The 13,671-nt window shown below is 38.4% G+C and overlaps 1 protein-coding gene and 1 long non-coding RNA gene across 3 annotated transcripts; both read left to right on the top strand.

Moving 5' to 3' along the window:
- The first annotated feature begins 2,318 nt into the window (after positions 1–2,318).
- On the top strand, positions 2,319–4,715 carry LOC121906359. Its single transcript, XR_006098609.1, has 3 exons — positions 2,319–2,462; positions 4,068–4,198; positions 4,407–4,715. It is a non-coding gene; the product is annotated as an uncharacterized LOC121906359 (long non-coding RNA).
- Positions 4,716–5,926: 1,211 nt separating this feature from the next.
- On the top strand, positions 5,927–13,544 carry cpvl (carboxypeptidase vitellogenic like). 2 transcript variants are annotated; one of them, XM_042425223.1, is made up of 13 exons: positions 5,927–6,070; positions 6,256–6,434; positions 6,549–6,670; positions 8,364–8,478; positions 8,575–8,633; positions 8,759–8,838; positions 8,936–9,002; positions 9,271–9,393; positions 9,709–9,840; positions 12,036–12,134; positions 12,288–12,461; positions 12,696–12,878; positions 12,962–13,544. In XM_042425223.1, exons 1-13 carry the CDS (start codon positions 6,048–6,050, stop codon positions 13,058–13,060), a joined length of 1,455 nt encoding a protein of 484 aa, XP_042281157.1. In that variant the 5' UTR covers positions 5,927–6,047; the 3' UTR covers positions 13,061–13,544. The 2 variants fall into 2 exon arrangements, with proteins under 2 accessions (XP_042281157.1, XP_042281156.1); XM_042425222.1 differs by having other exon boundaries at positions 5,928–6,070; positions 6,253–6,434.
- The last annotated feature ends 127 nt before the right edge of the window (positions 13,545–13,671 follow it).

Below are 13,671 nucleotides of genomic sequence, written 5' to 3'. Positions count from 1 at the left end.
TGTCCTACACAGAATTTACTACAAGAGCTCTTCTTTATTATTCTGTTAAGGCAAAGTCTTAAGGAACACACAACTTAAAACACTTAGAATTCAGGCCCACAGAGATCTTAAAAGTAAAATAAAATATTCTGTTTTTAATACCAGAGTTATTAATAAATGCAACATTAAAATGGCCTTTTCTGTTGTCTCTTATGCTTTTAGTTTTTTGATGCAACAATATTCTGATTTGACTTGACTTTAAGTGCACTTCTACTTGCTGTAAGAATGTTCACCTGACATATCAGTTCTTTTATAAAAAATAATATTATGAAATAATTATATAATAATATTAATTATAAAATAATATTACAATAATATAATAAAAATAATATTAATAACAATACATAACAAACAAAGAGGCCTTGTATCGGCAGCTAAGGCTTAACATGTTTTCAGATTTTCCTGCAGTAACAACAGTTTATCAACATGCTCAGGTTTCAGAGCACTTCTCTGAGCTGTAACTATTTCTCCCCTCCAAGGAAGAAATGCAACAAGGTAGAAGAGTCAAGGAAAAACTGCCATTCAGCCAATAGTTTGCTTGTGCCAAAAATGGTCTCAGGTTTAATGCCTGGAGTCATAGGTTAATTCTGGGCAGGGCAGTCAAACACCTACACTCCCTTCTCCCTAACTAATACCTCGGTTTGCTTGTGCAATGTTGTTAATCCCCAACTGCTCCAAGGGAGCTGCTCGATCAGGTGGCCAACAAATAAGACTGTGTGTTTGTACTGGCCAGTTTCCAGGAGTGTGCGCAACTAAACCTATAAGCAAATAAAATGTTGAGAAATAGAACAAAACAAAAAGAGTTGAGCCAGCACCAAGGCAGAGTTTGAAAACCTGAGGCTCATCAAGATCAAGGCAAAAATGCCTCAAAACATACAACCAGGATATATATATGATATCTAAAATGCACACCAAGAAACACTTCGTGAAATCAACTTCCACTTATATTAATCTTTCACCCGGTTTTGTAAGCAGTGGATGAGTGGTGTCGCAGTCCTTTTCCTCCTCACCTGAGCTTTCACACTGCTGCCAACCTCTTGACACGTCAAAGCAGGAAACACACAAGTATGATTAATGACATGAATATGAATGAACATGAATCCATTTATGTCTGCAGTTCCTGTATTGGCTTTATGGGACGGAGCCATCGTTAATGTAATAAGTTACACCTGTGCTCCTTTCTGCCATTACAATCAAAATGTCTGCAGTGAAAAACATCTTAAATAATAAAAACAGCCTATAATGATTACACTCTGCTTGGAGAGATTTTAGTGGTCATGCTGGCATTTTTAAAGCTGCAGTTCTGAATTTGTGACCACCAGGGGGCAGATTAACTCTGAAGTTATTGAAGCTAACAAAGCTTCTTTCACATCCAGCAAATACCACTGTCATCTGAAGTTGTGATGAATGTAATTCCAGTATTTACTGGCTTTTTACTGGCAGCAATCCCTTGTGTAGTGTCCCAGTTTTCATACTACCTAATAATAGTGGTATGTAGACCTTTTTATGCAGTTAGTTTAAAGTAAGAAAACATTGTACTATCAGGAAATAATGTTAAGTGTGTATATAACTTAAACTACAAACACAACTGTGAATTAAAGTTGAAAAAAGATCATTTATTTGTTTTGAGAGCTGTCACTTACACTTCACTTATTTCAAGTTGCGTAACTGTCATTTTGCAATGTGGGATAAAACTTCATATTGTAATTTTCCATTCAAGAGACTGAGGAGGTTTTATTGTCACATGCACAGGAGCACAGAAGACGGCAACATTGAAGGCGGGGAAATTGACTTCTTCGAGCTCTAGTTTCAATTAGAGTAATAAAATAAGAGAGAAATATAATAAAATGCAAAAGAAATATACAAATATACATTATATTGCACATTGATGCACAGGTGTGGTATTGCACATAAGTGGTGAATAGATAAATAAGTGTGTTGCACATGTGATGGCTGGTAATTTTAATAACATTGTGAAGTAAGTTTGTTCAAAATCTCTACAAGACATCAAAGGTAACATCAAATTTTATGCACAAAATCCTGAACGGACATATGTTAAATACCAAATTGCTCACTTGTCTGAAAACTGCTTCAAAATTCCCATTTGATTGTCTTCCAATTTGTAACTTATGCTCAGCAACACCTTCCTAAAAACAACCCCCACTGTTACTTTGAAAAAACTGAGCCACTGATGGTGGCCCTGTCCTCACATATAAACCTATTTTGTGATTGACGTAATTTTTGACCTCTGACAGCCTGTCACAACCTGTCATGTAATACTCAAATTATCACTGTACACTGTGACAGAACAAACGCTGTCGCATATTTACTTGAGTATTTTTGCCAAAATGGACAGAAAGTTTCACCAAAAAACACCAGCACAGGAGCAGGAGCAATAGCAGAAGCAGCAGGAGCCAGACCAGGTAAGTTAAAGAGCAGGAGAAAGAAGGCAGCTGGCGCCATCTTGGCTATTTTGAGTACCATTACAACAGGGGAAAACTCTCAGGGAGATATTTGGGATTTCACTGAGAGGGGGTTAATGGTAAGTGGGGTTTGCAGTTGGATTATGTGCGTATATGTGCATATATATGTGCACGTTATGTGTATTTTACAAGAAGAAGTGAGCATATGAAACTTATTGCTGGGCTGCGGCCTTCAGTACAAGCAGCCTTTAGCCTCCAGCTAACGACACAGATGTGCTGCTACTGCTAAAGAAAAAGTAACTGTTATGAGCAAGTGTTGATGGGTGTCCTTTTTCTATATGTCATGGGCAAATTGTATTTCTGTCCAATGTATAATTTTACTTGAAAGTAGCCGGGTATAAATACAGCGGCAAGCTTTGGCACAAACTGCACTCTCTTCAGCGGTAACAGGAAGTGTCTCAACTTTTTGTCATCCTGGTTTCCAATCAGCATCTGTCGGGAGCATTGTGTCTATACAAATATTTATATACTTATAATAAACCTTTATATACAGTCAATGGTTGGCAATGGCAATAGTTGCCATCATCCACCAGCTGTTACAAGATTAGAGAAGGAGATCTTCCAGAAGGGTAGACTTATTTTATTTATTTATTTTTAATCTTTTTATTATCAAAAACACAAAAATACATTTTTTGGATGTAACTTAGATCTCATCAGTACAGTCCTTGCATAGTGATCCTTTTGTACCAGTGGAGATGAGCCATTTTTCAGACATGCCATTGAAGAGATCCATTTTTAAAGACCAGTTGTTATGCTGCAATTCAAAAATGTTTTCCTTCTAGCTTTACTATTCAAATCAAATATCCTGGATTATATTGTCATTTACTAAATTTCACATTTAAATGGCAATAAAATGGCACAGTAACACTGTAGTATTACTGAAAGCCTGTTGTGCATAAATACTTCTGTAAAATTCAGGGACTCGCAAGAGACAGATTTTTCCACTCCATGTGCCGCTGATGATGGCTTCTGGCTGGAATGTGTCCGTTTCTGTCCACAATAAATAATAAGAAGATAGATCTGTGAGTGCTGGTGTTTTGTTTGTTTCATCCTTGCTACAACCGTGCACCCGATACTCTGTTCAAGACTTAGAGCTGTGCGCGCCACTATTTTTTACTATATTTATAATATAACACTAAATCCATTAAATTTGGGTCGAATTACCTTGAATGAAGCACGTTGGCTGTAATAAAAGTGCTTCAGAAGGCAACCTTGGACATATTGGAACTTTGAAATGTAGAAGTTTCTCAGTTGTAATTACGACTTGATGTGACTTGGAGTTACAAGTCAGAAACTACTAATTACAATAACTCCCTTACAACATGAATGTAGCATTAAATCCTTTATTGACCGGTAAATGCCTGTGCCTTTTTAAATATACAGCCCCAATTTGTGATGCAAACTTTATAGTAGCCTAATCTGAGGTTATACATGCATGTGTCACAATGAGGTAACCCCAAAGTTCCAGTTTATTTGATATTTGTTACTGTATCATCATATGTGTAAACTAAAAAGACCTATTATTCCTCTATCTTCCTATTGCAGGACGGACACTTAGTACCTAATACACCAACGAGTGAATACAGTGCCCTTTTTTTAGTTGGATCTGATGAGACCATACAAGTCATATGCCCTCTGCAGGTGCCCGGAGTGTTGTTGGAGACAACTCATGAAAGGTTCTTACAATTCTTCAGTTGGCAGAACTAAATAGGGCGACTAGAGACTGAGGAAATGCTCAAAGCCAGTTTTTAGATGAAATACTAACTCTGCTAAATTTTATAACATAATAATTAATTCATATTCAGTTGACGAAACATAAGCATTTTTTTGCAAATCACTAGGGCAAATATGAACATAAACTGATCCCAATCCCTCTTTTTCCAGGGTGGTACAACTCTTACTGGTATTGGTTGGCTGGTTCTGGACATAGATGGCACACTCAAACTTAAACCACCTTCTAATGGATCAAAGTACTTTTTGAGCATCCCAGAATTTGACAGAGTCCGAGATGAGCTGGAAAGCAAAGCTGGTGGAAGAGGCTGGCCATTGTCCTGGCTTTAGGAGGGGCAGCAGCCCTGCTCTGGCTCTGTTGGCGCTTTTACCAAAAGCGAAAACAGGAGCATGAGTTCTCATGTCCTTTGTTCATATTTATTATTATTATTATTTATAGTTTTGGTCATATATTTTTAGACATTTCCCTCTCTGTTACCAATAAAACCATCTTAAACACTTTTTACCTTCTGTCTATTATGATTTTCTCTTACCTTTCAACATACTTATAGGCTTCACTAGACATTTTAAGGTGAGACAAAGGCTAATTTGAAAAGATAGGTCTTCAGTTGGTTTTAAAAAGCTTCTACAGAGGCCGCAGACTATATGTCTAAAGGGAGAGAGTTCCATAGTGTTGGAGCCACTACTTCAAAGGCATGATCGCCTTTTGTTTTTAGTCCAGAGCAAGGGACAGCCAGTAGGCCCTGGTCAGAAGATCTAAGTGACCTAAGAGAGGTCACAGATTCACTAAGGTTCATGCAGGGCTCTATACATGAAAACAAGAACCTTAAAATGAATCCTTAACCAGATGAGAAGCCAATGTAAAGAACTTAAACTGGGTGTGATGTGAGTTGTCCTGCTGGACCTGGCTAACAGCCTTGAAGCAGCATTCTGGACCATTTGTAGATGGTTCAGAGATAACTTGCTGATGTAGGTGAAAAGGGAATTAAAATAATAATAGTGAGATATTTCTTAGTCGGAAAAAACAAATACCTGTCAATGATTCAATATACTGATCGAATAGCATAGCATGATCTAATATAACACTGAGATTTCTTAAATTAGACCAAACAGCTGAGGAAAGGGATCCAATACTCTGAACAACCCTGGGAGTTATAGCTGTCTGAGGCTATGATAAGAACCTCTGTCTTGTCTGTATTAAGATGTAAAAAGTTGGTAGACATCCAGTCCTTCATGGCAGTCAGACAGTTGTGCAACACAGACAGTCTGTTGGGGTTATCAGGCTTAAAAGAGAGATAGAGCTGAATATCATCAGTGTAACAGTGATGGGATATATCTCCAAATTTGCTAATAGCATGACCTAAGGGAAGCATAAAGCAAATAAAGCAAATATCCCTACAAAATCCCTACAAGACATCAAAGGTGACATCAAATTCCATGCACAAAATGCTAAGCAGACATATGTTTAATACCAAATGGCTCACTAGTCTGAAAACTGCTTCCAAACTCCCATTTAGTTGTCTTGCAGTTTGTAATTTATGCCCAAATAACCTAGAGCATCTTTCTTTCTGTGTCAGGCAACTCGTTTCCTGCAAGACCCCGCTCAGGGGAAAGTTAATCCAAATCGCCACAACAACGATCACGTGATCCATTGTGTATCATATGATCCGCACTGAGCTGATCATGTGACTTAGCCTTCCCCCCCATGGTTCATACTATCTACTCAGTCTACACAGTCCCAACCAACTTGCAAACACATCTCGCTGTCTGAAAGCTGACATTTCTTATGTTACCATGGAGACGGCGGTGAACACGAGGTGAGTTTTTAACAGAATTAAAATGTGTTTGTTTTGGGTTTTTTTTCGCTTCTTCCGGCTGCTGTCAGATCAGTGGTGCTTGTGATCGGGCTGTGATGAAATCTGAGTGTCATGCGGTGTTTGAGGTTCACACACACCACTGACCGGGACCTGTAGTTTAATATGTATTGTGTAAATACTAGCAGGCTGTGGAGGGAAACACTGGGTCTCCTGTTACTGTGGGCCTGTCTGAACTCTGCACACTCGAGGAGCTGCTCGTCGTTTTTCTGCCGAAAATCTCACCGTGTCAGCGGCCTCAATGGAGTCGACCCCGGGTCTCCTCTCTATCTCACTCCTTACGTGGAGAAGGGCGCCGTAGATGAAGGCATGAGTACACCACAATACAGAACACCGCCATAATACTTCAGTTTCATAATGATTACGTTTAGAAGTCTGCGGGATTTTGTAGTATGTTTACAGTTTGTGTCTTTTGTTCCAGCCAGGAAACTCAGTTTGGTAGGAGATCTGCCAGGTGCCAATGTCAAGAGTTATTCTGGGTATCTCACTGTCAACAAGAAATACAACAGCAACCTCTTCTTTTGGTTCTTCCCTGCAGTGATGGTAGGCTTTAACTTCTCTAAATCAGGGGTTTGCCAGACAGAATCACATAATTGTCAGTTCTGCAGTTTGGGAGAAGGTCACAGTCAGCAGACAGTCATTGTGAAATAAATGGACATTTTTATGTGGAACTCAGCTCTTTAGTCCCTCAGTCAACATGTGATAAGAAATTGTACCGTGTGTATTTAGTCAGCTGCAGTTACAGGAATGTCAGCTATGACAGGAGGTGTTTTTGACCCAGGTCTGAACAAGAAGTAAATATTTTCCAAGCTATTTTTGGCATTTTTTTTGTTAAATCTATCAGTAGCTAAGTCTCATATCTGGATTTCATTCTGAAGTGTAGTAAAGACACACAACACTTCCATGACATTAAACGAAAGATCAATCTTGAAGCCTTAAGATTTTTTTTTTTTAAATTCCACCTAGCTTCACATTATAGTGCACGACATTTTGTAGAAATCGTACCTTTTATCTCCCTCAATGATAATTCTTCATTCAGTCCAAGTCACTTTATTTCATTCTTCCAGTTCATCTTGTGTGAAGGTGCTTTTCTGTGATAGCTACAAAAAGAGGAGTTAATGTTTTAATACAGTTTTTTTCTGATTGCTTAGGCACTATCTTTGAAACTATAGGCTATTCTTGCAAAACTCCACACAATAACCACAAAATCCTACTTCAAACCAGCAAAACATTATACATCTCTTGCAAAAGCAAACTATTCTTGCAAAACTCCTGAAACTGTTTTTTTTTTTGTTTAAAAAAGTGTTTTTGCATCAAGACAGTACACACGATCCATCATTTGAACAAGCACATGAAGCACCAACTACGCACTGATAGTGTTAATGAAAAACACATTTTCTTTTTATGTCATAGCAGTTTGACTGACTTCCTTCCTCTCTTCTCTTCCTTCCTACTTCACCTCTCTACCTTCTCCTCCTCCTCCTCCTCTTACTTCTTAACCTCCTCATCCTCCTCTAGTTCTCGCTCCTCTTTCTCTCTGTCCAATATTGGCCTCCATTGTTGTCCAAACCAGATGTTTACCTTTGGCCTATTTATATGCTCAAGCTCTGATTTGTAAGTGAACTCATTATCTAAAAGTGTTTTCACATGTGTCAATGTTAGAAAGGCAATTGGCTAAATAGTGCAACAATGTAGAGTGTGTTACTGTAATAAATTACAAACTGAGAGAATGTGCGTTCAGTTTGGCACACTTGGTAAATGTATTGGCTACAAGTGTTAATGGTGCTTCAAGAATCACTGTTAGTGTTTAAGCATTCAGAAAAAATTGTAATATGCAGAGATGCAGGATGTGATGTGAATAATTTTCTGTGCAGAGCCAACAGCAAAGGATTTTTTTTAACAAATATGTTTGCCCTGATCAGTAGAGTACTTAATTAATCCCATATGGGAAATTGCTGTGTTAAAGCAGCCAATATACAAACAATTGGCAGTGCTGAGTGTCTCCAGTTTGTTTTCATATCGTATTAAAGCAAGGAAACTCCCTTATTGTTATGTTAATATTCAGCTATAAACACTTCACTAGGCTTATGTACAATATCACTGGATAGTAAGATGGTATCCAACACAGGTGTACCCAAATAATGTGTCATCATTTTCTTTTTTTCACCTTTTTCGAGAAAGCAAAACCACCACAAGGTGGTGCTGAGATCTTAACTTTGTGTTCTCTGACCGACAGCCAGCCCAACAGAAAGCTCCAGTCCTGCTGTGGCTGCAAGGCGGGCCTGGTGGCACCTCCATGTTCGGCCTCTTTGTGGAACATGGACCGTATGTGGTTTATAAGAACATGACAGGTAGAAACTGATGGACTGTAATCCCTGTTTAATAAAAGTGTGCCTTTATATAGTTTGTGTTGGAGCATTGCGTGCTCAACTTTTTTGTCTTTGCAGTCGGTTTGAGGGATTACGCTTGGACAACCAGATATTCCGTTTTGTACATTGACAATCCGGTAAGTGTTGTTTACATCAAATTACATGAGACACATATAAGGTTTCTCAGCCTATCTGACATCTTGTCATACACGCATGATGATTTACAAGACAAGACTTTGAGGGAGAATATTTATTTTTCCAGGTTGGAACCGGTTTCAGCTTCACTGATGATGACAAAGGTTTTGCTCAGAACCAGGATGACGTTGGCAGAGATCTGTACAGGTAAAATGCTGCTGTCCAACTCAAATGTAATTGAGTCACTTAAGTTTGATGTTTGAGTGTATACTAACTCTTTTATTATTTCTATCTTTCTTTTAAGTGCTTTAACACAATTCTTCCAAATCTTCCCTGAGTATCAGTCCAATGAGTTCTATGCAACTGGAGAGGCAAGTTTTTGTTTTCTTTGTAATCTTTGCGAATTGATATTGTCTTAAAAATGTAAGAAGCAGCATTACACATGTGGCTTTTTTAACTTGTACACGTAACAACAGGTAGGATGACGTTTGTGTCTCGTAAGACCCTTAGATGTATTTAATAACTGTTTTATTCTCATATACTAGTTTTATACAGAAATGCTAAGATTCACATACAACACTATAATAGCCTTGTTAAGATGAAGTCCTCATCCATGTGAACCTTTCTGTCTGTTTGTAGTCTTATGCAGGGAAATATGTTCCTGCCATTTCTTACTACATCCACAAAAACAACCCCACTGCTAAGGTGAAAATCAACTTTAAGGGAATGGCCATAGGCGATGGGCTCTGTGATCCAGAATTGGTGCGTATCTATTAGAACAGGAATGTCCCAGCTCCCCAGATTATACTTGTTGTTTTGTGGGATGTGACCCTAAAGAAATCATGTAATTTCTCATCTTTCATTTCATTGCATCTCATCCAAACAATCTGACATTTCAATTATTTAAACTGGTTACTGTTAAGTCTTGTATTAACCATCATGTCAGTTAATAAGTCTCTTGCTCTCTTTTGTTCATTTGTTTGAACGCTTAACTACTACTGGTATAGTAGTGTACAGTATCATGTCAGTGTAGATGTGAGATAAATGCAATATTTTATGGTCTTTTCTCCTTCTCAGATGCTGGGTGGTTACGGTGAGTTCATGTACCAAACAGGCATGATAGATGAACTCCAAAGAGAGTATGTTGTCCAGCAGACAGACTATGGGGTGAAGCTCATCCAGCAGGAGAAGTGGGTGGAGGCTTTTCAGGTAAGAGATGCTGGATGCTACCAAGAGTTATAAAAAAATCTAAGTTGGGTTATTTATCACCATTTATCAAAGTACACTAGTTTCTAATTGTTGCCATTTTCACTTATATCTCCATGTTATATTTTTCTGAAACAAACAAAAGTTTTGAATGAAGTTGTTCTTGTTATTAGTCAAGTCAAATTTATTTATATAGCACATTTCATATGGCAAGCGTAAACTCAATGTGCTTAAAAACAAGTAAAGATCATACATAACAAATATATTACATTAACATTACATATATAAAACAAATAAGATAAAACATCAAATAAGAAGATGTTACATAAATAAAAACATATAAGACAGTATAAATTTTTTTAAAAAAAGAAGGTTTCACCCATTAACCTAACTAAAAGCTTGTGAAAAAAGATCTGTTATTAGTCTGCTTTTAAAGGAAGACACTGTTGTAACAGACCTGAGTTCATGTGGTAGAGAATTCCGAAGAGTAGGACCATAATGAGCTTAGTATTTATTCTAGGTATGGTGAGGAGACCTTTATGTGATGATCTCAAGGGTCTATCTGGTGTGTATTCGGAGAGCATGTCAACAACGTAGGTGGGAGCTAGGCCGTTCATAACTTTAAAAACAATAAGAAGTATTTTAAAATCAATTCTTTGCTTTACTGGGAGCCAGTGAAGAGAGATTAAAACAGGAGTGATGTGTTCACACCTTCTGGTTTTGGTTAATACTCTGGCTGCAGCATTCTGGATAAGCTGGAGTTTATTAAGTGTTTGCTTTGCCAGTCCAGCAAAGAGTCCATTACACTAGTCTAGTTGACTGGAAATGAATGCGTGAACCAACTTTTCAGAATCAGACTGTGACAGGAAAGATCTAACTTTGGATATGTTTCTAAGATGATAAAAAGCAGTCTTAGAGATACTGGAAATGTGCTTCTGAAAGTTAAGATCAGCGTCCAAGATCACACCCACGATTATGACATTATCACAGGGTTTTACTGATAGGGGATTTAACAAAGAGTTTATCTGGTGCCTCAAAGCCTTCGGACCTGCTAAAAAAATCTCTGTTTTGTCTTCATCTAACTGCAAGAAATTTTTGGCCATCCAATGTTTAACTTCAGTAATGCACTGGATGAGATCATTCACTGGGTTAAGGTGGTTGGCAGAAACAGATATGTATAACTGTGTGTCGTCAGCATCGGACTGATATGATATGTTGTATTGTTGAATGATGGACCCAAGTGGGAGCATATTCAAAATAAACAGTGAGGGCCAAGAATTGACCCTTGAGGGTCTCCATATGGAACCCTGACTACATCTGATTCAGAGTTACCAACAGCAACAGAAAAAGACCTACCAGTAAGGTAAGAGGAAAGCCAGTTAAGAACAGTGCCTCTAAGGCCTAAACAGTGTTCAAGGCGCTTAAGAAGTATCACATGGTCAACCGTATCAAAGGCTGCACTGAGGTCGAGAAGTACTAAGACAGTAACTTTGTAGTTGTCAGAGCTAATTTTAAGATCATTCACAACTCCAACCAAGGCAGTTTCTGTACTGTGGTTAACTCTAAAACCAGACTGGTAAACATCAAAGAAATTGTTATATGACAGATACATGTGTAATTGTTGATATACAACCTTTTCAAGAATTTTCCCCAGGAATGGTAGATTTGAGATTGGTCTATAGTTCTCTAGGACAAATGGATCAAGATTGCTCTTCTTTAACAGTGGTGTAACAATAGCATGTTTGAGAGCTGTGGGGAAGATTCCAGAGAGAAGAGATATTAACAATTTCAAGTACATCATTAACCAAACAGTTGAGAACACTTTTAAACAACTTGGTGGGCAATAGGTCAAGAGCACATGTAGCTGAGCTAAACTGTTGTACTACTTCTTGCAGCTCATAACCTTGAATGGGAGTGAAGTTGGAGAGGGTAACACTTCACTTTAAATCCCCCTATTTAGCATTCATAAGCAGTATGCAAACATTTAATAAATGGTTTAGAACACACTGTAATATAATTGTTAGCAGATTCAAGGGTTGCAATGTTACAATACAGTAATCCACCAGATTCTGATGAAACAACAGTTATATGTAACCACATTTAGTCCAGTTGTCTTTTGACCTGCAAAGCACCAAATCAGTGTTCGCTGGCTACTTTATACCAGTTGATTTTTTTGACATTTACTCATGTCTCTTCAGGTTTTCGATAGCTTGCTGAATGGTGATGTGGCACCATATCCCTCCTTCTTCCAAAATGCTACAGGTTGTACCAACTACTTCAACTACATGACATGCCAGGTACTTTGAAAACACTCACAGAAATGCCTGTCCATCCATGCTTTTTAGACATCTCTGAAACAATTGTGCTTAACATTATATACAAATAAACTAGTTATTACTTAAAACAGTCTGTGACCAACCCGCTACTTATTGTTTGTGTGTGCATCACAGGAGCCTGAAGACCAGGAGTACTTCTCCCAGTTTGTGACTCTGCCGGCGGTGCGACGCGCCATCCATGTGGGCAACCTGACGTTCCATGACGGCTCGGAGGTGGAGAAGCACCTCCTGCAGGATGTCATGAAGAGCATCAAACCGTGGCTGGGTGTGCTGATGGACAACTATAGGGTGAGCGCTGCTGAACTATCCACCATTGTGAATGATCTTGTCTCAAAAGTTTGTGTGTAAATATGTTTTTGAAATCCCTATTAGGAACATTATTGACATTGAGATATCTGGTTGAAAACTATGCCTGATGGGAAAGGAATGGCAAATTTCTCTTGCATACATATAAAGAGACTCATGTAGCATGTCCCCCTCTAACCATCTATCTTTGCTTGGGCTGCTCCTATGTATGTCCAGGTCTTAATCTACAGTGGTCAGCTGGATGTAATTGTAGCTGCTCCTTTGACTGAGAGGTTCCTGCCTACTGTCAACTGGAGCGGGGCTGCTGATTACAAACAAGCCCCTCGCTTCCACTGGAAGGTTCAGCCCAGCGACACAGAGGTGGCAGGATATGTAAGACAAGTGCAGGAGTTTTACCAGGTGAGCAGATATTCAGTACAGCTAAAACAATGTGAGGATAATCCTCAAACAGCTGCTTTAAAAACTGTCCTCTCATCACGCAGGTCATCATCCGAGGAGGGGGACACATTCTGCCTTACGACCAACCTGCAAGGTCCTTTGATATGATCGACAGATTTCTCTCAACAAAGGGCTGGATATGAAATGATGTTTCAACTGAAATACCAACTCCACTTTGAAGAGCATATTGTCAATCATTGACCGTTGATTGTCTCAGCACATGTAAATCAGCACATTGTTGCATTTGGTACACATCTTTGCTGCTGATTGATTATTTTTTTAGCATTTTTAGCAGAAGTGGCATTTGGTTTAGGACTTTGGATTTCTCTCTGATGCACTGCAAATGAAATGACAAGTTGTCTCGGCCTGCCTCAAGACCTCTCAAATCGCTGCTCACATCTCTGATCATTTCAGCAATTCATATGGTAATAATGGAGTGAAAACAGTCTGATTATCAGGCCTTAAGTTCTTGTGATATGTTTTGATTCGTTTCATGTTTCAGTTGGGATTGTATGAGGGGGGAAATGTATATTTGATTCAATAAGTAAATGCTTGATGATGATCTGTAAAGAAAATACCTTGAAACCAGAGAATTGAGTTGAAATAAAACCCTTTTTCTAAATACAAGTGTCTTACTGTCTGGAGCAGACTGCAGTCTGACAACCTTTTCTACATGACCTTTGTTGCAGTGTGTTTTACAGATATGGCAGCTTCTGTCCTTTTAGTGGGATATCCATTGTGAAAGTTTGGTAAA

This window comes from Thunnus maccoyii, chromosome 10 (assembly GCF_910596095.1).
Source record: "Thunnus maccoyii chromosome 10, fThuMac1.1, whole genome shotgun sequence".
NCBI lineage: Eukaryota > Metazoa > Chordata > Actinopteri > Scombriformes > Scombridae > Thunnus > Thunnus maccoyii.
The sequence above is the reverse complement of the archived record's forward strand: the minus strand, read 5'-3'. Positions and strand labels throughout refer to the sequence as shown.

What these genes read in the sequence shown, in the direction of transcription:
- cpvl (XM_042425222.1), top strand. Translation starts at nt 6,048, where the DNA reads ATGGAGACGGCGGTGAACACGAG. An exon ending in TTTTGTACATTGACAATCCG is followed by an intron (nt 8,634 to 8,758) that starts GTAAGTGTTGTT and finishes TTATTTTTCCAG; the next exon opens with GTTGGAACCGGTTTCAGCTT. An exon ending in TCAACTACATGACATGCCAG is followed by an intron (nt 12,135 to 12,287) that starts GTACTTTGAAAA and finishes TGTGCATCACAG; the next exon opens with GAGCCTGAAGACCAGGAGTA.